The following is a 23,379-nucleotide window of genomic DNA, read 5'->3' on the forward strand; positions in this document are numbered from 1 at the left end:
CCTAAGTCTATAATGTATCAATATCCATACCATAAAATTTGGCTATATTTTCAGCCTTTACAATAATCTTTTTTTGTACAAGAATTATATTATATGTTTTTTTTCTTTTGTGAATTTTGGTTGCAGTTTTTATGGGGTTCACTTCCCAGTTCCCACGTGTTGATGCTAACGGATCTTTTCCTCTTCACGGGACGGCAATTCATTTTTTACTACTTTATATTATAATTTTAATATATGAGTTTTCATATATTTTTGTCTTATTGATCAATTATTTTCCAAACGTTCGGATTGTGCTACCCTTTTTTTTTTTTTTTTGTTATTATAAACTTCTAATAATTTGGTAGTCTAGCTTGTTAATATTGTTATTTAAATGTTAACTTAACTATCTGCTTTGACTAATAAGCAATAATTTCATATAATTAAATTAGGAAGGATAAAATAAGAGCAGAAAATTAGTTTTATGTTGAGTTATACTTTATTTATTGATAGAGTAAAAGAAAAACTTGAGAGATTGTCTCAATTAAAAGTTTATTGATGGGATTGCACTAAAATATTCCCTTTTAGGAATAACATAAAATCTAAGTTGACTTGGACATTAATAGGACATTACCTCTAACTTTAACAAATATTCAATTTTGATGGGACAAAATTACATATAGAAATATTTTCACTTTTAACTCACAAGGAAAAAAGTAAAGTTTCCAACTAACATAGTAACAGACATTATAAAATTATAATATTTAACATTTATTCATATCAATCTTCATATACAATAATAGTTTCAACATTTACCCCAATTACTTTCCAACATAGAACCAATGACTCAAATGTGGATGATATCTATCATTACTCCTATAATTACATAAGTATGTTAAAACATGTGTATGTGATATATATGCCTTGTTTAACATGAAATTAGTAACCTAAACCCACACAATATAATTGAAACAATACCTTAAATAACTTATAAAATGTAGTCATGATTCAAGATATCCAAAGTTTTTCTCAACCATTTTTCATTTTGATTTTTTTACGTCTTTGATATAATTTCCCTTTCAAAATTAGAAATAACAAAAGGTTAGGAGGCTTTTTGGGCCTAATTTGGTGACATGGGGCGCACTTTACCCCGCCTATTTTGGGCTTTTAAAGCCCAATCTTTTGTCTGATTTTCTTAATTTCTAATTATTTTTTTCAGCGTATAATTTTTATTTCAATGTTTTAATCAGTTTGGGTTGATGATTCAAATTCATGTTTTGCTTTTGGAAATATGTACATTCAAGCATGAGAATGCCAAGTATCATACATACCAGTTTAAATTACCTAAGATAGATACATTAAGTTATAAGGATGGAAATGATTCTCCAAATATATTACCTTTTACTTCATTTTAACAAGATGTCGACATATATAATTTTTTGGTCATAATTGGCACTCAATTATCACTAAACTAAGTTCGTGTTGGCTATCGTCGTATAATCTTAAATAAATAAATCAGGGGAGGAATCACATATACATAATCAGATATAGTTGAGAGTGATACAACAATATGAAAGCATGTGTGCACGTGTCATTACATGTCTGTCATAAAAAACCTTGTAGCCCACATTGGTCAGCCCATTTAAGCTTGTGCCTAACCTCATCTAATAAGGTTAGATCCACAATTGATCTATTTTATCACAAGGTTTCAAAATATGTTATCACTTCCTATCAAAATTCAAATTTTCCTTTTTATATTTAGAACACCCAACCAATTTTTATATCCTAAAATTTCATTATTGATTGCTTCAACTCCACCATATTTTCTTTAAACAATATCGTTTTTATATGTTAAAATTTCACACATTTCTCTCTTCAAAATACTAAGCTTAAAAGTGTATTGAATTGTGACAATTTAAGATCACCAAAACTATAAAAGTACATAGTACTAATTTTTAATAGTGTTTGAAGTTGAATTCATCATTCACTGATGTGAGATTGATACTCCTTCAAAAGAAACAAAAAACTTAAACATGTACATGTGTATTGTTCTTAACTATTTCAAAATTACTCTCAATCTTATTTTAAAGAATATTTTAAAACAAAGATTTGAAAACTTGTATACAATTGAAGAATGAATGAATGTATATGAACTCTGTTAGTTCGAGTTGAAAGTATAGGGGGAATTAAGTTAGATATGAAGCAATAAGAAAGGCAAAAGGAGAGGCTGAAAAAAGAAAAGAATATGTGTGTGTGTATGGGGGTGTGGCCAAGGTATTGCATTTTGATAAAGGAATTCATTTTTGTAAGGGTTATGGAAGAAAGACAAACTATGGTTGGTTGAATCAAATTGCTTTTCTACATTAAAAACCGATTCCCAATATCTCTTCTTTTTTACGCTAAGGATATTGGCACCAATTCAATTACAAAAAGTTTGCCATTTATCACCGTTTAGTTCTTTCTTATTTTACCATTTTTTTTAACTAATAAATATCTATTGAAAAAATAATTGAGTTTGATTCAAATAGACAACAATTACAATATCGAATGTAAAAAATGTTATAGGATACCGTCACACATGTAATGTAATAGCATACATGCACGAGTCCAAAAAAAAGCACTTGACTTGTCTTATTTTTGTGCTTAATTGAATTAGGCAATCTGTATATTAAGTTAAATATCAAAGTTCAAGTGATTTGATTTCATGTTAAATTGGGATAAAATGATATCTTAAGCAAGTCAACTTAGAGTATCTAGAAATCCGACTATAAAGTAAATCAAAGGTGAAGATTTCAATAAGAACATCACCAACAATAATAAAAAAAAAAAAAAAACTTTGTTCGTTACACGAACGTTGAAAAGTGATTGAGATAGTTAATATCATTTTTTCACTTCATTTCCTTTTAAATTTTGAATTAATTAGTCAAGAGTTTCAACTTTCTTCTAAAAACAATTCATTACCTTATTTTAAAATAGGTTTTAATTTAAGGATTTTTGCAAAAATAGCAAAAAAAAATTATGATAATAGAATTCATGTCACATTTTTTTTTAAATTTGCAAAAGTAACAAATTTAAAAGTGACAACCATTGTCCTATGACTATCATGCAAAAAATTGGTGTCATAGGCTGTTTTTTTATAAATGTTTTTGTCATTTGATACAATTTTCCTAAACTAATCCTCAATTTTTATTTTTTTTTATTTATTAAAATATTGTTTATTCATGGTTAGGATAGAAACAAAATCTAATCTTGAGCCTAAAATGGTAAATTGCTTAAATAATTATAAAATCTAAACAAAATTTCGTACTTATTAAGAGAGTGCTAGATAACAAATTCAAGATATTCCAATCTTAATAATAAAAGAAGAAAAAAAAACATAAGAATAGGTTGAAATCATATAAGAAACTATTATTCTTTTCTATATATATATATAAAAGAAAAATTGATTTGATTAATAAAGCATATCATATTGGAATTGAATTATGTATACTTTAAACTAAATATTTATTGAACATGTACACCATACATACACCATGCTCTTTGGCACATGTAGTGTGTCCATAAGTATGCTTTGTTTTGAAAAGAAAAGTGGAAAAATATAAAGAGAATGTATTCTTGGGAAGTATTAGGAGTGCACAAAAGGAATTTCAACTTTTTACTTGGTATGTTTATATTTTTCAATTTCTTAGAGAGTGATAGTAGTGGGTCGTGACAATGATAAGTGTAGGTAGGTATATGTATGCTTCAATTCAATTCAACTAAAAAAAATCCCAAAATTCACCTTCTCCTTTCGTCTCAATTCTATTTGCAAAAGTAAAATTTTATAAAATAAATAAAAATTACATGTGAATTTCTTTTTAAACGAGGGAATTTTGTTTTAAAATGAAATTCGTAATGGTGTTACAAACTTCCTCTTCTTTTTTATATTTGGTTCAATTTTTTCTTTCTTCTTTCTTGTTTTGGGGAGAAGGAACAGGAATAATGAAGAAACAAGAAAAAGAAAGAAAAAAGGGAAGAAAAAAAAAGCTGCAAAATGTAGAAGGAAGAAGGAGAAAAAAAAGAAGAAGAAATGGTACATTGTAATTTTAGAGGATGATGAGATCAACAGAAACCTAAACCTTATTTGTTTTTTTCTTTTAACCTTGGGGCTATTTTTGATTTGAAGGGCTCTTTATACAATTATTCCTTACCACATTGTAATTTAATAAAAGCACTAAAGTGCATTTTGGTCCTTCCAATTTTAGTGCGCTATTGATTTTTTCCCACATCTAACTAAACCACATGTTCCTAACTAAACCACATGTTCCTGCTTTGTTTCTAGAAGTCAATTTTTCAACATTGTTATAAAATTTTACATGAACAAAATATAAAATGTTTCCATACATACAAAAATAATCCTTAAAATTTCAAATATTTCATGTTTGTTGGCTAACTTTATAGTTTTATATAAAAATTTTATATTGACAATGAGATCAAACGATACATACATGTATATATACTATTTGTTGTCGTACCTTGAAAATATACCTTTTTTTCTTAATCAGTAAAATAAGTTGGAATCAATATGTGGGAGTTATTATTTATTAAGTTTATGAAAAGTAGATTAAAAAATTAAGATGAAATTTATTTGGTAGATGGGAAAAGTAAAGAAAGAGGAAAATATAGTAAATGTGAAAAATACTTCTTTAAAGAAGTTGGATGAAAATCAACCAAATGAAATAACTTTTTTTAAATATATATATATATATCAAATTTCTTATTAATTTACTATATTTTCTTAGTCATAAGTTGATGGCTTGAGTGTAAATAAACATACAGAGATATAAATACACATAAATATTTTCAACTTTCCCTCCTAAAATCTTAGGTTATTTTTGCAAATTAAATTCATTATTAATTTTACTATATTGTCTTATTCATATATCACACTTGTCCAATAATTATTTACAATGGACAGACTTTTGATGACCAAGCCAAACTGCCCAAGAGTTTCAAAAAAAAAGAAAAAAATGAGCTCAATATTGGTTTATAAATAATAATAAATATTTTTGTTATTGAAAAAAAAAAAAAAGAAAACATGAAAGTAAATTTATAATTTTTATACGTTACATTAAACATTTTGATTCATAATGTTTTTGCCTGGAAACGGCCACCAAAGCCGTTTCAAACTCACCCAAAACCCTCTTTCCCCTCCAACTTTTATTTTAATTTTTAAGTAACTCTACAATTAAATTATTGTGTATTAACAATTTTATTACGTCTGTTCTTCTTCTAAACATAAGTAACGTCATAAGATTAAAATACCAAAACTCTTAAAATAACTACACTTAAATGTCATTTAATCTAAAATCTTAATAATCAAAGAAAGTAAAATTTTAGAATAATACATAATATAATCTTTTCTCTAGACGGTTACGTTACGTACATCCCTACAAACCTAACCGCGAACCCAACAGGGAAAAAATGTACACTAACTCGGATTAACTGAACCGGCTCGACAAACCCGGTTCTTTACCTAAACTTTACTTTCTCTTCTTCCCATCGCCCTCTACGCCCACCTTTTTTTTTCTTAATTTTTTTCTACGCTCAAAAACTCGTCTGGGGCCGTCACTTCCTTTTTCCGGCGCATTTCAAGTACTTTACGGTGATGGTTTGAGTGCAATTCGCTGGAGAAATTCGGACTGCATGCGGGTCGATATTCGGGTAAGAGTCGACCCGATTTAAACCTAACACCGCAAGCGTTGCAGAGGGTTTTTGCTCCGAGGGGGCCGGTTCTCCATTGAGGAGTTTTCTGGACTCCGCAATGACTGCACCGTCGAGGCGGCTGTGCTCCAATGGTGATCCTGGACTTCTCCGATGGAGATTTTCTCCTCCTTTTCTTCGTGGCTGGAATTTCCGGTTCGAAACGGTCGGAAATGATGAGCCAAGGACTTGCCGGCGATGAAGAGGAGGACGACGTTGTGGAACAAGAGGAAGAATCGGTCAACGACGGTGAACGAAGGCACCAAACTCGACCGCTGGTTCTCCTCCGTTTGCTTCTAGCCTTAGCCGGAATGGGGGTTTTGAAACAGGGCTCCGGAGGCGAAACAGAACCATCATCCTCCACCAGTTGTTCCTCCGAGGTTGCAATTTCCTTGGACGATTTCATGGGAGAAGGAAAGGGAGCGGAGAATCCAGAGAAAGAATCCTCGACAAAATGGGATAGCCATTCGAGGTCCTCCAAATCATCCGCCTGTAAAGTTTATTACAAATTCCATCAACGAAATAAAAAATGAACAGAAACCCACATCTCCAACTCTTCGAAAAAACAAGAGAAACGAAACAAAAACCATAAATAAATAAATAAAAATAAGTACCGGAACAGTAAGTTCACTGGTAGGTAAAGAAGGAAAATCGGAAACAATGGAGTCCTGATGAATTTCCTGAGCAGAAACAAGATTGGAAAGGGAAACAGAAGGTTTATCATCATCGTCATCATCATCAGGGGTTTGGTCTTGAAGGAATTCATCATGATCAGACAAATCCAAGAGTTGGTCGACGAAAAAATCATCAGAGGAAACAACATTCTGAGGATTAAAACAGAGTTGAGGGCTTAATCGAACACATTCCATGATCATAAGGAGAGAGAAAGGAGAAGAAAATGAAAAGAGAAAATGGGGACTAAAAGAAAAAAAGAAAAAAAGAAAAAAAGAAAAAAAAAAGTGGGATATCCCAAGAAATGTACCTGAAAACAGGGGGGAAAGGGAGAAATGGGAAAGGGATAAGAGAGAGTGGTTGCAGAGAAGAGGATGAAAAAGGGAGAGAGAAGAAAGTAAAAAAAAAAAAAAAGAAGAAAGAAAAAAAAAGGAAAGGGTTTGTTTAGGGAACAAAAATGAATGGTGAGTTCGGTAAAAGCATTAAATGAGGCCTCAAAGCGTCCGTGCTCCTCTCCTCTTCTCTCCTCTCCTCACCTCTCCTCACCTCTCCTCACCTCTCCTATCCTACGTTTACTTTTCTTTAAACCCTCTTATCAATTTTCTACTTTCTATCATTTTTACCTTCCAACCTTTTCATTCTACCTCTACAACTTTGTGTTTTTGCACTTTCACCCCTTTTAGTCTTTCCAAATATTTCAATTTAACCAAAAAAAAAAAAAAAAGACCATCAACCTCCCAATGTAGTCTAATAGAATGTTGTCACGTATCTCTTATCAAACCTAATTTTCTATGAAAATATTGAGATCTTGATAATATACATTAATAGTATACATATAGTAAGCATTGAGAAAATGATCCCGTGATTTGAGGTTAAAGAAAAATTTGATGAGAAAATAAGAAAATGAAATATGAGTGTTTAAAAGGATATTTTCCCGCTCATGTTACTTTAAGATTTATAATTTTAAAATGCATGATTAACCAACTCTCCTCCCAAAAACATCACCTAATTACGCCTTACAATAAAGTCAATAAATAATTATCATACTCTAACTTAACCTTTTCTCTTTTCTTCTCTTTTTCCTTTTCCTTTTTCTTTTTTCTTTTCCATATCTAGGTTTTTGAGTTGATTGGAATAACAAAAAGTTGTATTGACTATTGTAAATAAAAATCATTTTCTACTCTTTTAGAAAGTTAGGTAACCTTGATTTTAAATTCAAATTTAAGTTTATATTTTTGTCATAACTTTTTTCTAAATTTAAAACGTCCATGGCTTTTAATCTCGTGTCTAACGTCTATATAAAAAACTTACCTCCATCAATATTTAGCTTACATAGACATGACTCAATTAAATGTAATTTGTAAAAGATTCATGACTGTTTTTCAAAAAAAAAAAAATTGCAATAATTGAATGTGTAAATATGTAATAAATAGATTATAAGATTTAAAAATTGTAGTGTTTTTTTTTTGTCAATATCTGGTTTACATATATTATGTATTGTGAAATTTATTTGGTGTGATTATATATATTGTCTAAATTAAGGGCGGTGTAGTATGTACGTTGCTACATTTCCAAAGCCATAAAATATTCCCATTAACTTATTCTTTCAATAATTCCTTCATTTCCATCTTCCTTTCCTATCTTAATCATTATACTTTCAAATTTTTAAATTTAGTCTCTCTCCTTTACTTAAATCTTCATATCTATTATTCAAATGTCCTTAATTATAAGTTCATTTTATCTAACTTAGTTTAGTATAATTGTTTCAAAATAACTAAATATTTAGACTTTATAAAAAAAAAATCCACATGTTTACTATCAAAAATATAAAAGATATATTAATTCGCAGTCAACGTATTATATTTGGTAAATGATAGTTTAGATTTAGTTATTCTTTTCATCGTTTAGATTTAGATACTCAAATCTAAACTATTGAAAAATAACTTTTTTTTATAAAATTCTTTGTACACGATCATTTAGATTTGACTATTTTTACTATACCATCATTTAGATTTCACTACTCAATATTTTAACAATTAAATAAAAAAAGATGATGAAAAGAAAAAAAATGAATGACAAACGTGAAATATTTGTTTAAAAAATGGGTAACTTTATGGACTTTTTTATTTTCTTATATATATGTACTCTTTTGTTATATTTATGAAAAAATTCTTATTTTAATCTTATATATATTTTTTGTATTAAAAAAAATTAGCTTATAATAATAATAATAATTAATAAAAGTCATATTTCATTATAGTAAAATAAACTAAAATATTTACAAAATATAGCAAAGTTTTAAATGAATGAGAACATATAGAAGTCTATTAGTGTGTCGTTTGTCTATCAATAATAATACGAGGTTTCTTGATATTTTTTTCAAAGTAAAATTTTTGACATGTCACCTCAAGGTGATGTTTATTTGGGTTCACTATTGTTGGACCAATTCCTCATCTTTTTAGACTAAATGTATGTTAAAATTTTACAAACTTCGATATCATATTAGCTAGACTAGAATTTAGTAACGTTTGTTTAGGTCCCATCGTTATTTTCCTGCCCCTCCCTCATTTTTCTTCTTCCCCCATCCTCATCTCTCCCTTTCATCTTCTACCATATAGGTTTGGAAAAATAAAGTGGCAAAACTCAACCATAGAATGACTCAAACTAAGCTGATCTAAAGTCCAGTATTATCAAAAGTGACAAAATTAGTATCGTTTGGTCATAAAAATGTTGTTTCATGGTTGATTAAGTTGAAACTTAGAGTTAAGATTAATGATAAGTGAGAGTCGAGTGAATATGTAACAAAAGTAAAAAGTAGAAGGATAAGATAGCACAAAATTGCTAAAATTTGAACAATTAAATATGATGCAACAGAAGAGAGTATGAAAGATGTAATAAATATATATGTAGCGTGGGAGATGTGAAGTTAGAGCATGGGTGAAGTGGTTGAAGAACAAGCATCAACAACATTTTTTTAAAAAAAATAAAAAGCTAAACTCAACCTATTAATGAATGAAGCATGAGTGAGTTTGTATTGATTGGTGATGGGAATTTGTTTGTTGAAGGTTTAGTAAAGGATGATGATACTGAGGTAAATGAGGCATAGTTGGGAAATGGAGAAAGGGTAAATGATGGTGATGGATGGTAGGAATTGATATTTTGGAGAAAGGAAGTGTGATAAAAGGGTTGGGAGACAAGACATGTCTTGGAAGCAAAGTGAGGGAAAAAAAGTGGTAGAAAGAGAAATGACAAAAGGATCAGCTTTTGTCGCCGACCCACCCAACTTCTAAATGATTCCCCTCTTCCCTCATTACTCCTATGCCCCAACCCTATCTTTTCCATTTCTCACACTATTCTTTCTATATTCTTTTTTCATCATAATTCTCAATTTCTAACTCCATTTTACTCCTTCCTTTCCACAAATACATTTTCTCCTTTTCTTGCACCATCAAAAATCTTTCACAAAACAATCCATCTTTTAGTTTATTGCTTTTCTAACCCAACTATCTCACTATTAGGTGCTAGGTAGAGTTCAATTTTATTAGACCCAACTAAGAGGTTAGGGAGATTTATAAGAACATTTTAAAGTCCAATTTGATTTTTCTAGGGATGTGAAATGAAGAGGAGGTTGGGGTAATGAAGTAGGAAAGTAAAAGAAAGCAATAATTGTCGTATATTAAAAATATGACGAAGTGGGACTACTTTTTTTTTTTTTTTAATTTTTAATATATATAGATGATAAATACTCATCTTTTGTAGTGGGCTTTTTGCAAAGATATTAAAGTAAATGGCTTCTTTTATACGCATTGGATATAGTGTGCAAGTGCATGAACCATACATATCAAAGTTCCCCAAACGTAGTTGAGTCTACGTTGAATCTTCCAAGTTGGGGTGGGCGTTACTATTTTTGTTAGATATTATGTAATTGTGCTTGTAATTTTGTCACTTTTTGTTGCGGGACATTACTTCTTCGAGCTCTAATTTTCGTAGTTGAGTAGAGTGTTTTCTATTTGTTTATTTTAATAAGTTTTTTTTTTGAAAAAATAATAGTAATATTAAAGATTGGAAATTAAGTTATGCAAAGAAAAGTCAATTAAAAAGATATGTCAACTGTTTGAGTTATGCTTCCATTAAAAGCTAGATATGATGAGATAGTGAGAAAAAAAAGTAAATATGAATGAAGAGGGAAAAATTAATTTCATAACGTCAAATGTTGGATTTTTTATTTAATTAAGGCGAGAATTATGAAAATAGTTGTCAATTGGAAAATTAACATTAATGGAAAATGAAGAAGCCAACCAATAAGTAGGCTAACTTGGTTCTCAAATTGTTTATTTACTGCTAATTAACAATATTTATTAGTGTATTTCACATTAATCATGTAGAAAAAAAAATTAAGAAGAGAATTAAATGGATTATAGAAAGATAGATAGATAGTTTTAAATTTAAATTCCATTATTTATTTTTACTAATTTTTGTGAAAAAAGAGAAAATGAACAAAATGGTGGCATTTTATTGGGTGAGAAACTTGTGATATATGCTGAAGGCCCAAGTTGTGAAGGCCTAAAGATTGCTAATAAATGGAGGCCTTGTCCTAACCCATTGGACCATTTTCTTGGCTCAATTCCTCATTCTTCTACCATTATCACCATCCATAGTAATTCTATCAATAATAATTAAATCTATAAAAATATTTTTTAAAAATTATAAATATATCGAAGTCAATTAGTGTGTTCGTAATAGACTTCTATTATTGCTGATAGACTCTTTGGTCTATTAGTGATAAATTAATATTTGCAACATGATATATCAGGAATAGATTTCTGCCATTAATTGATTTTTATGTATTTTGCTATATTTATAATTTTTTTAAAAAATTATTATATGCACTAATATTTTGAATCTAATTGAAACTATTTTTTTTATTTTGACAAATTATTATACATGAGTATAGATTGTTAGGAATAGCAAAAGAAATAGTAATAATAAATAATAAAATTATTTATAAAATATACAAAAAAAACTTAAATAAATTTTTTAATATTTTATAAATAGTTTCAATATGTTGCTATTCTTTAAAATATCTCTATCTTAAGATATCATTTCCTAAACTAATCCTAGAATTTAAATTTACACTCATTTTAATTTTTTGTATTTACACTAGTTTGGTATCTAATTTTTTTAGCTTTTTTTTAATTTATTTTGTACTAGTATTTTAATAAATCGATCTAATGATTTTTAAATTAAGATCATGTTTGGTAACCTTCTGTTTTTTTTTTTCTGAAAGTTAAATCTACTTCCTCTTATTTTTTTTTTACCATGGTTTGTATCTCTATCAAAGTATAAGAATTGGATTCTTGGCCTATTAACCTTCTTTCCGAGTAAAATTATTTTGTTTTTTTATTGAAAATCTCATACTTATTTTCTTTGGTATTTTGTAATGATTTCCATCTCTCTTAATTAAAAGAGTTGAATTCTAAAACAAATTTCAACAATAAAAAAAAAGAAGTTAATAACTACTTTTTTTTTTTTGTAATTTTTAGAATTTGACTCGGTATTTTTTTTTTAAAAAAAAGTTATATTGATTAAAAATAAAATATTTCTAGGTGGAACAAGTGTTTCTAGGTTTGATTTTTACAATGTAAAATATAAAAAACAAATGATGACCAAACATGCTTGAGTTTTTAAATTTTGATTTAGTTTCTTGAAATTTTAAGTAAAAGAAAATTGATAATAAAACATATAAAAATATGAGTAAAAAAATTTGTTTATATGATAAAATTAAAAGATTAAGGTTAGTTTGAAAATAATTTGGTTTTGAGTCTTTCACTTTTTAAAATTAAAACTATATACATTGCTTTCACTTCTAAATTTCACACTTACAATATTTTAAAAACAAAGCTTGAAAACTGTTTGTTGTTATTTTTAGGTTTTAAAAAAATTTGTAGGAACGACTTGGATCCATTTTTGTGGTTGTAAACTTGTATGGCTGCTTCACTTTAGCAGCCTTGTTGATTCTTGATTGCTTCTACATTCAAACAAGTAGAAGATATAAATCACCTGAAATTATCGAGTCATGTAATGATTGTAGAGGAATTGCTAATCTTCCATGCGATTCATCAATCTTGACAATGAGTTTGCACGTGCTTCTTCAGGGTCGCTGAGCTGCTTGAAATGTTGGTGGTTGTCTCCTCTGAATTCCTTCCACATGCTAAGTATTTGATATTGAATAAAACGAGTAGGTGCTTGATCAGCGAACTCGAGCACGAACCAATGCTACAAAAGAAAAATATATAAGGATTGGTTTTCTACATATGTAAGGTAATTTACAAACTTACATGTAGGTCACCCTTGATGACCTCGATGTACTCTCGAGAGGTACATCAGCCCACTTGAGGGCTTGGATTGAAAAATGTGTCTCTCGTTAACATTACTGTTGATATTGCTGAACCGAACGAAATGCGATGAGAAAGGCTTGTCCCCTATTGATCGATTGATATGAGGATCTTCCCATTTTGTTGTACATATCTATCCAACTCCAAATTTCAGGAGTGCTGACGTCTCCTCGAAGTGAAAGTGGGAGTGGGTTAAGGACCATCTACGAAAAAAGAATACTGTGAGAAACAAAAACTTAATTATCGATTCAAGTGTTTATGTAACCAGACTAATCTGAATTGTCGCCCATTGAAGACGATCCTCCTCCCCGCATTATTGAACATGTCATCCAACTTCAGGTACATATATATTTGCCTTATGAAAACCGCTGGTAAATGACATAATACCTATAGACATAAAAGCCATCAAACATTTAACAAATGTGATAAGTATCTCAAACGGAATGTATATAGAGAAGAATGACCAAGTGTATACGTGGAGAAGGCATTATTATCCATCGTCGCTTGATCTGCTTTGAGGTGATGATAATTATTCATCATCATCGTGTATGAAGTCGTTACTGACATGACACACATCAAGTCTTTTCATCATTGTAAGATCAACTTCAGGCTTGCACAAAGTATCATCCTCAATGTATTCGTCCACACGATGTCTAACAACGATTTCCAATACCTAAGTTGCCCATTCTCAATATCTTCCACTTCGGACCCATTCCATGTACGTTTATTTTGGAATACTTGAACAACTTTCCATTTGACACCATTTTTTGGGTCCTCTCGAGGTAAAATCCTTAATGTGCCTGGGTCGCAAGAATTACTGGTTCCTCAATGAACCACAAATGTTATGTGTTGATTGATTTGTAACCTAATTCCACATGTGTCTTATGGTTTTTGTTGTTATCTGTGCCAAACTACCTACACTTGAATAGTCGAGCACATAGCTCCAGTGGATATTGAAACCTACCTAACACTTCCAACATACTTTACAACCTACCTAGCATCTCAAACCCCCAAAACTAATAATTAGAAACTAATTTTGACTTTAAAAGGCTACCATAACTACATGATAGCCATAAGAATTCAACCTCAAATTACTTCAATCTTTTATAAGTTATCTAACATTTCCAACAAATAAAACTAGAAGTTTGAACTAAGAGTTGCCATAACTCCATGATTGCCGGAATAAATCTCAACCTCAAATTAAAGAAAATTTAAAACTATTACAGACTCCAAATTCAATAACCCCAATAGATATATTCATATTGAAATTCAAATTAAAATTCATTATCAAATTCAATTAATCTTAATCTCAATTTCAAATTCAATAAACACTCCCCTTCAAACTCAATATAACCCAACAAATTTTCTAATTTTCTAATTCAAATTAAATATCAATCTCAACGTCATTCTTAAATCCTAAAAACACTTCAAATTCAAATTCAATACAAAAACCTAAAACTAATTCAAAATCTAAATCTGAAAACTACCTACAAAATCTAAATTCTAAAACTAATTTGAAATCTAATTCTAAAACTAATTAACTAAACCAAAACAAAAACAAAAACAAAAACACAATAACTAACTAAACAACTTACCGAAATGAAGAGCAACAGCGATGTGGGTTCTCTTCTTCTCGGTCTCTTTCTCAACTCTCTCGGCTCTCTTTTCGTTTATGTGAATTACAGAACTCAAAATCCCTTTTTATAGGAAACTTTCGACGTTAATGTTAGCGAAGGTGGTATCTTTGACATCATAAGTAAAACGTCAGAAATAGGTATCACCTACCCGACGTTGTCTGCATGACGTCGAAAAAAATGAAACAATTGTTTAATTTTCCCCGACATGGTCAAAGGTGACGTTGAAAATGGAAACCATATTTTCGACATTTGTGTGATTTGCGCCGGAGAAAATGCAAAGAATTAATTATTAATTTCTATTTTATCCCTGGTGTGGCCAAGGTGACGTCGTGAATGGGGACTATATAATTAACGACGTTTGTGTGTATTGCGTCGTAGAAAATGTAAAATTTAAATATTAATTTCAATTTTCCCAATGCCTTAAATCATGACGACAAAACTAGTCCTCTAGGCCGACGAGGGATTTATGGCGTCGAGGGAAGCTCTTTGTTCCGAAGTGGTTTTCACTAACGCATTTTTTCGCATCGAGATAAGTTGAAAGTTTTTGTAGTGAGACCATCTTTTGACCTATCTCCTAACAATAGTGTATAAAAGACGTTGAGAGTGTTCACTAACTCCCAATATCGCATATCACCTATCAAGACCTCTATGGTATTTTGAAGAAGTCAGAGTTTAAGTTTCATGGTTTACAAGTAGAATTTACTTTCTATGGTAAAATAAAAACTTCATAAATACTTCCTTACCGTTAAAGGGCTGTTTAAGAGGATTTAACAACCTACTGACTTAAAATTCTAAATTTAAACCGTATGAACTTTTTTGTTACTTTATCTGAATTATAGGGTTGTAATTTGGAATTTAACCTTATTTAAAATAGATTACATAATACACATTTTAATTATCACATAACATACTATATTCCTAAATGTTCCTTTTTTAAAAAAAAAATGTTATCTAAATATTTCTAGATCTTAAATTTTGAGTTTGTGGAAACAAACACATTTAATTGAAAACAGCCCCTTATTCATTACATAAACAGACCACGACGACTGCCACTTCCTCCGGGGCCAAAAGGGTTACCCCTCCTCGGCAATATGCTGATGAGAGACCAACTCACCCACCGTGGCCTCGCCGCCTTGGCCAAACGGTATGGCGGAATCTTCCACCTCCACATGGTCGTCATTTCCGACCGTGACGCTGCTCGGAATGTGCTTCAGGTCTGATCACCATCACCATGACTTTTAAGTAACAAACTTTAGTACTCTATAAATTTTAACAAGGCTGTATAGTTTTAGTTTTCATTTTTTTGAAATTTATTCTTAGATTCCCTCCCGAGCTTCTTTGAAGAAACTACAAGTACAAAATTGGGTTTTCAACAGATATTACAAGACTACGATGTTGATGACCAACAACGACAATGAAGAACATGCTATTAAATGCTTTCGACCTAAAAATAAAAACAAAATTTTGAAAAACGAATCATTTTTTTAGTTTGAAAATTGAGTTGATTTGTGGAAATAAAATTGGTAAAAAATTAATCATACCCTAAAAATATAGAAATTGAAAATAGAGTTTATGATCAGTACCTAAAAAAAAAAAGTTATCCGTCTAAGTCTAAGTAATTTTGATTTTAATCTATAAATTTAGGTCTCATTTCATAATTGAAATGTGAAAATAAAATAAATTAATGTGAATGATTAAACATTTTTTTTAATTGTAAGATTTTAACTAAAAAAATTAATATATATGAAAGAATGTTGTATGAAATTTAGAAAGGAAGTAATATACAATGAATGAATGATTTATTTTATAGGTGCAAGATATAGTGTTTGCAAACCGTCCAACAACCAAAGCTATCAAACCACAATTAAACATTTGGTAAAAAGGAAGAAAAGGGATGAGGAAATTGAGAAGGAGATGGTTGATGAGTTACTAGCTTTCTATAGTGAAGATGAGGGAGGAAATAACAAAAGTGAATTTGAGGATTTGCATTTGCAAACCACAATTAAACTCACTAGAGACAATATCAAAGCCATCATCATGGTATGTAGCCTCCTACTTACTACTATAAACTTACCCTTCTCCTCCTCCTCCTTCTATTACGCAATTCACTGATTTTCCATTAGGTCTTTCATTGGGAGCTTACTTTTCACTCTTCTGTTATTATTATTGTTGTTATTATTGTGGTCTAGGTGCAATATCGGATACATTTTTTCTTTTTTTAATATATACATAAAAAACAAAAAACTTTTATTAATATTTCATATATGATTCAGTAATAGGATATATGCAATTCAAGTTGTCTGTATCTATCTCTACAAACTTTTTTGTTCTTTAGAAGGAATGTACCGCACAAACCTGTTTTGATTCAATATTTGAGTGAGTTAGCAAAGAAAAAAGAAAAAAGAAAATCCATGCACATGACTCAATTAATATATATCTATTATTTCATATCAACTTCTACTTCAAACGTAGTACCGATCATGTAAGTCCATGATACGTGTCTGTACTGATAAAACACTTTTCTTCAACAATGTATTGATGTAATGTTACATCAATCAATTAACAGAATTATAATAATAATAACAATATTATTATTATTGAAATCAAAACTCCAATAATTGCAAATATTTCACAATTTTCAGGATGTGATGTTCGGTGGCACAGAGACAGTGGCCTCCGCCATAGAATGGACCATGGCTGATCATGATAAACCCCGACGACCTCGAAAAGCTTCAACAGCAACTCGACGACACCGTCGGCCTTCACCACCGTCCACAAGAATCCGACTTACACAATCTAACATACCTCAGATGCATTCTGAAAGAAACTCTCCGTCTCCACCCGCCGATTCCGGTGCTCCTCCACGAAACGGCAGCCGAAACCGAACTCGCGGGCTATCGGATTCCTGCCAAGTCTCGTGTCTTCATCAACGCATAGGCGATCGGTCGGGACGAGAAGTCCTGGGTGGACCCGATATTTTCCGGCCGGCGAGGTTTGAAATCGAAGGTGCGGCGGATTTTAAAGGTGGGGACTTCGAGTTTGTTCCGTTCGGGTCAGGGCGGAGGTCTTGCCCTGGAATGCAGCTGGTGGTTTATGCGGTGGAGATGGCGGTGGCGAATTTAGGGTGATCAACATGTTAATAAATAAAACATTTTTTTTAAAAGAAAACTAAAATTAAAGTTTATTAAAAATATATAAACGTTAGGATTAGACATTTAAATTACAAGAGAACCAAAACTTCAAAATTTAGAACCTAAATGATATTTTTTGACCAATATGTATTAATTATTGTTTGGTTGTGATTACTACTTTAGCAAAAGAAAAAAAGGGCAAAGTAATTAAGTTTGTTGTGAAAATTCTTCGTTTTCTTTTTCATATTTTAATGGTGACATATGTTATATTAGGAGAGTTTTATAACATAGTTTAGCTTGAAGTGATATAAATTATATCAACTTTAAAAGATGAGCGAGATTTATAAAAGAAAAACAAGATTTTAATTAAATAGAAATTACTCGATAAGTATAACATCACATGTGTTGTGACTTGTGATTTAGCATATTAGATTTATCTTCATAAATATTAAATATTTTTTAGGGTTTATCAAAGGTAAGACTTAAAGACGGCATAGAGCCACAAAAATATTGGAGGCTAAGACGAAGGCATAGAAGACCGTACATTCCAAATGAAAATACCAAACATCTGGAGATCAATTGATTTGGTGAATATATATACACTAATCGAGAAATAATCAAGTTTGGCTCGAATTGACGTCTTACAATCTAGTGGACCAAAAAGTTCTTAACAGTGTCAATGTTACACGTAATCAAAATTATTATATTAAAGGACGTAGGGAAGGAAAAAAAAACACAATGAAAATACAGAAGAAAGAAGAAATCTATAGAGATGTGATGAAAACAAAGGAAGAAATAAGGTAGTTGTATGAAATAAAAACAAATGAAGGTACAATAATTTTGAAATCATAACACTTGTTGCTTTCGTACATTTACTATAAAGTCTAACAACGTGGGTACATCATTAATAATTTAGTCTTTGAATAAGTTTATATTATAACATTTATGTGTGAGGATGAGTTGTAGGGTTAGTTTGGTGTTAATTAAAGAGAGATAAGACACCATTCCATAAGTGTGGTGTGTGTGGGTTTCCATCCTCATTTCCACCATTTTTATACTATACTCAAAGAAAAAGAGGATTTCTCACTTTTACACAAACCATAAAAATCTCCAATATTTACAAATTTCAAATTATAAATTTTATGTTTAGTATGTCAATTAATGTAATAACCTTCCAATATAATCATCTGACATTATTTTAAATACTAAAAAATCCCTTCCTAAATTTTATAAACGCATATGAAAAGGGGAAAAACCATTTCCTTTTCCTGATCAGTTCATAAACCAAAATTTAACAAACCTACCAATTTCAAAAACCAATACGTAGTAGAAGTATTTAAAGATTTCGATATAATAATAATAACCAATAGTAACAAATGCAATAAGGGTATTTTTGTAAGCTCGGAATTAAGAAAATATGATGAAAATTATGAATAAAAAGTAAATATTTTTTAATAACATCCTTTAAAGATGAGTCAATTTGATACCATTTCTAAATCAAGTTATATCGTCAAAGGTACGTTGGCATAGAAACAAAGCAAAATGTGAGAATTAATTAGGATTTTCTTGAATTAATATATATATATATATATAATAACATTGGGACTTTTAACTTTTGTCACGTTAAAATAAAATTTAAACAAAAAAAGGGAATTACAGTGGGACTATAATTATAAAAGTGGAAGAGAATATGGAAAATAAATACAACAATATGGGTGCTTTGAACTTTTGAACAGTTTCATCAAACCAAAAGAAAGTCTTTACAACAATGTTTATTATCACTATCATCATCTGAAACAAGTATTAAGTACAATTCAAATGGCTACGTCGAGATCCATTTCCATGAGAAAACAAAATAATAAATGGAAACTCTCTCGGAGAAAATAACTGAACTTCCAAGAATCCTCTCTAAAATATGGTTAAAGAAAAAATAGAAATAAATGTCACCTTGTCAAATTCGGGATGAATCCCAAACCAGTTATGATTTCGAATCTCTATCAGAACTTCAGCTGACTTCAAATGTTTACATTAAGATGCGAAGTACAGCCAGACCAACAGCAGAAATGGAAACGAGCGTTCCAATGCAGTATTTTATTACATCGTATTTTGCAGCTTCTAGCTGTGCCCTCAGACCATGAATTTCCTGAAATGTTGATGAACAACAATTAATGTTTGGAATGTGATTAGTTTTAGCTCTCCCAAGTAAAATAATATAACATAGTTTCAAGGAGTTTGCAGCTTGCTGGTGTTAATACTTCACAAGTCAAAGTCTATATTTACTTCGTGTTGGGTTGAATTCTTAAGTTTGGAGCTAAGAAGTTAGTGTTAGGAAAGTAAGGAAAAATTAAAGAGAGAAAACGGAGAAGATGTGGAAAGATTAAAAAGAATAATGTTGAAGTTGGTGGAGTTGGGAGTATTCTAATACCGACATTCATATGAAGTTGGAAGGCTAAACACCTCCTAAGAGTTTGATGAGTTTTATATGAGCAACATAACTCATGTTAGATAAGCTCTTAAGTTTTAAAACCATCTTTGAAACTGCAGGTTAACCTCTATAAACTATATACCTACAAAATAAATATGTTTTTCTGCAACTTATTAAAGAAAAAACATTTTATTTAATTGTCCAACATCCTCTTCACAAGTGGTTGGTCTTACCCGATCAAGTTTGTTAGTTAGGTTGGTTGTTTCAGCATTCTGATTAGCTAGCTCATCCCGAATCCTCCTGCATTTATGAGCAATAGAACTTGTAAGAAAATGTAAAATTAAACCAAAATGTGCTCTACACTAACAAACTGACTTGACATGCTTCTTTTACATGAAAAAGTAATGCTTACCCTCTTTCAAGATTCAAGTCTAATCGCTGTCCAGCAGTGACTTTGTCAATTTCATACCTACATTGTAGTCAAAGGTCTTTGCACAAATAAGATTAATTTAAGAGAGTACAAGTTAATGTCTAAATTTGAAGCTAGTATACATTTACTATAAACCGAGGTTCAGTAAAACAGACCTCAGCTCACTGCGCATCTTCTCAATATCATTTCGGAGTTTTTCAGTCTCATGTCCCAATAAAGAAAAATGGTGCCCCTACATGCCCGTGTGTTCAATCCAATGGTCAATGAACATAAACAACAATCCAACATTGTAAAGAAACTTGTTGCAAAGTAAACTAGCAGAAGAAGCAGTAAGCAAAATGAAAGACGAAATAGGATTCCTTTGTACTTGTTTTTTTCTAAAACTCCTCAAAAGTCAAATCAAGTAAAACTCCTACCAGTAGCATATGGGAGTTTCACGTCCATGGTGACAAAAATATTAAGTTCCTACACGGCAAACACCATGGTATCTTGAAAAAAACCACTGAGAGTAAACAATGGCCAAATACAAATTTTGTAGGCTACAAGGCAGGTAAAGTTTCAGGGCAATAACTATCTTACTTTCACTAGCAAGTTCAGTTATAAAAAATTCAGCCAGATAGCCTCTTTAACATGACATAAACTGGCTGTAAAAAATTCCCATGCCCCAAGAAGCTTTACCCCCCCACCCAACCACTCCATTCCCATTATTCAAAATACACACCGTTAATTATTTCACGTATTGGAAGAAATAGGAAATTAGGAGTGGTATATCATCACGTCAGTCTGGAATATTTCTATTCTGTTCAAGAACTACAACATTCTCGAGTATATATTGTCAGACATTTTCAATGTAAGGATTCTCCCTCTATTTTGTTGTTAAACCAAAAAAATTATGGAGTATTATAAATAGATACTATCATCTAAGTCATCTAATCAGACGATGAAATTAAACTAGGATAGAGTCATAGAACAAGTCTGCAAAATACAGAAAGATGAGAAATTCAAATATTACTCTTTATTTGACCATCATGCAAGCTATTGGTGTATAAGAAGTACACTAGTTAGACAAGCGATAGAAATTGGTACCTGTGAACTTTGAACTTCAGATTTGAATTTTGACAAATTTGAATCCTGGATCATTTCAATCTACAAACAGATGACAATATACATTCAACGGTTGGTTAGATTGCGAACAATTAAAAAATAGATGTTATCGAATATTGTCATCATTGAACCATACCAACATAAGCAGAATTGAAAATATGTAAAAGTAGAGTATATAGGAACTCACTTTCTGCATCTCCCCCTTTGAAACAAATGAATGAGATATATTTTCCAAGCTGTCATTTAGCACTTCAGTAATGGCAGCAGTAATTGCCTCAGCTTGATTTGAGGGCACCCCTTGACCTTCCAATTTTCTAACCTGGATGAAAATAAATTAAATCACTTACCAAAACCCCTAATGAACGTGCAGAAGAGATTCTCAAATTTTCACTCCATCTTCCTTCAGAAATCAATAGAAAGATGCAACAATACTGAGAAAAAGCAATGAATAAAGAGAGCGAAATTACTAGGGCTAATGTGTCGACTAGAAACAATCGCTTTCCGTTAGATTTCACAAGCTGAGAGATCTGCCTACATTCATAGTGTCTGTACCGAGAAATCAAGGAGATGGATGCCGACAAATTATTTGCTGAATGGTCGAAGATTGAGCTTTCAAATGAAGACACATTCGAAACTCCAAGCCTTCGTAAACCTGAATTGGCCACCAATTGTCCCACCCGTTTACAAGCCGCACCAGCGGCCATTCGACTCTGCGGCAACATTCCGAACATTTTTTTAACGAAACTCGATTCACGAAACCCTAACAATTCCATCTTACTTCAGAAATTTTGGTTGAAAAAACAAAGAAAAATGCAATAAACCAATAAAATTCAGAAGACCTAATAAAAACAATCCCCGAATCATCAACCCGTTCTGGGCTTCATCCATTTGACTCCAAAACCAACCCCCCAAGAAAAAGAAATTAGATAACCCCCATTTCATTCTACCATTTTGTACCATTCTCCACAAAGAACAGAACGAAAAGTAAGAAAATTGTAGAGGGAGGAAGATAGCCAACAAACTGACCTGTATACGGAGAAATCTCGGGTGAAAATGGATCGAAAATCGATTGAGGAACTAAGGTGTTGGAATTTCAGAATGGATTGAGGAAAAAATATGGAGGAAAAAAAGCCTTTTTGTAGGGAAGAACAGCGATGAAGATGATCCCAGCCACCAATAGTGAAAAAGGAGGAACGGCGTGGAAATTTCGCGGTTGCTTCGCGATGAAACAAAGAAATTGGGAAGAAATGGAAGGGAAGAAGACGCCTCAAATTCTTGAGCTTTTCCTCCGACGATGATACGAACAACTAAAAAACGGACGGTTCAAACACACAAACCTTCTTCTTACCTTTCTTTCACAATTTAAATTTCATTTTTATTCTTTGTTTTGGAATTATTGATTAATTTCCAAATACACAAAAAATAATAAACTTTTTTTTTTCTTATTTTCCAAATTTTGCTTCGCTTTTTAAAATATAATGCAAAATAAATAAATTAGAGACTCATCCAGCTCTCCACTAATAAACATCAATATCATGACCTTATAATTTGTCCGCTTCAAACCTTAACCACATTTAAAACTAAACAATTTTGTTTTTTGTCTTAATCCCTTTCTTAATACAAATCATATATAAGAATAGTGTTTCAATTTATTCTCAAACCTAATAAACAACATTTATTCGAATTTCAAACTAACCCTTAATTTTAAATTTTATCTTTTTAGATGAAATTATTATTAGCTAGATAAGAAGTAGAACACCCTTGCAATAAAATACCATTTTTTTTTTCTTTTCACATGTGTTGCTTAAAATAATATTTATTTGATCGTTTTGTTTGGTTTAAATAGAATAGATTTAAAGTGGATTAT

The 23,379-nt window shown here is 30.7% G+C and overlaps 2 protein-coding genes and 1 pseudogene across 3 annotated transcripts; 1 reads left to right on the forward strand and 2 right to left on the reverse strand.

The window, feature by feature from the left end:
* Positions 1-5,288: 5,288 nt before the first annotated feature.
* Positions 5,289-6,937, reverse strand: LOC101221784 (GATA transcription factor 5). Its single transcript, XM_004146437.3, has 2 exons — positions 6,333-6,937; positions 5,289-6,208 (listed from the first exon to the last, which is right to left on the reverse strand). The coding sequence occupies exons 1-2, from the start codon at positions 6,591-6,593 to the stop codon at positions 5,546-5,548; spliced, it is 924 nt and encodes a 307-aa protein (XP_004146485.1). The 5' UTR covers positions 6,594-6,937; the 3' UTR covers positions 5,289-5,545.
* A 9,972-nt stretch (positions 6,938-16,909) lies between these two features.
* LOC101215615 lies at positions 16,910-17,864 on the forward strand (annotated as a pseudogene).
* A 1,391-nt stretch (positions 17,865-19,255) lies between these two features.
* Positions 19,256-22,866, reverse strand: LOC101222017 (protein FMP32, mitochondrial). Of its 2 annotated transcripts, none has more exons than XM_011654843.2 (8): positions 22,539-22,866; positions 21,980-22,272; positions 21,700-21,831; positions 21,495-21,554; positions 20,564-20,640; positions 20,391-20,447; positions 20,212-20,278; positions 19,256-19,696 (listed from the first exon to the last, which is right to left on the reverse strand). In XM_011654843.2, exons 2-8 carry the CDS (start codon positions 22,241-22,243, stop codon positions 19,577-19,579), a joined length of 777 nt encoding a protein of 258 aa, XP_011653145.1. In that variant the 5' UTR covers positions 22,244-22,272; positions 22,539-22,866; the 3' UTR covers positions 19,256-19,576. The 2 variants fall into 2 exon arrangements, with proteins under 2 accessions (XP_011653145.1, XP_031740576.1); XM_031884716.1 differs by having other exon boundaries at positions 21,980-22,222; positions 22,539-22,865.
* Between the last annotated feature and the right edge of the window lie 513 nt (positions 22,867-23,379).

This window comes from Cucumis sativus, chromosome 4, assembly GCF_000004075.3.
Source record: "Cucumis sativus cultivar 9930 chromosome 4, Cucumber_9930_V3, whole genome shotgun sequence".
NCBI classification, from domain to species: Eukaryota; Viridiplantae; Streptophyta; class Magnoliopsida; order Cucurbitales; family Cucurbitaceae; genus Cucumis; species Cucumis sativus.

Bases quoted from the DNA above. Each gene is read 5' to 3' on its own strand.
- LOC101221784 (XM_004146437.3), bottom strand. From the start codon at position 6,593: ATGATCATGGAATGTGTTCGATTAAGCCCTCAACTCTGTTTTAATCCT. The intron at 6,209-6,332 runs GTACTTATTTTT...TAAACTTTACAG, and splicing joins CCAGTGAACTTACTGTTCCG to GCGGATGATTTGGAGGACCT.
- LOC101222017 (XM_011654843.2), bottom strand. From the start codon at position 22,243: ATGTTCGGAATGTTGCCGCAGAGTCGAATGGCCGCTGGTGCGGCTTGT. The intron at 20,279-20,390 runs GTAAGCATTACT...TCATAAATGCAG, and splicing joins GACTTGAATCTTGAAAGAGG to GAGGATTCGGGATGAGCTAG. The intron at 19,697-20,211 runs GTAAGACCAACC...TCAACATTTCAG, and splicing joins TAACTAACAAACTTGATCGG to GAAATTCATGGTCTGAGGGC.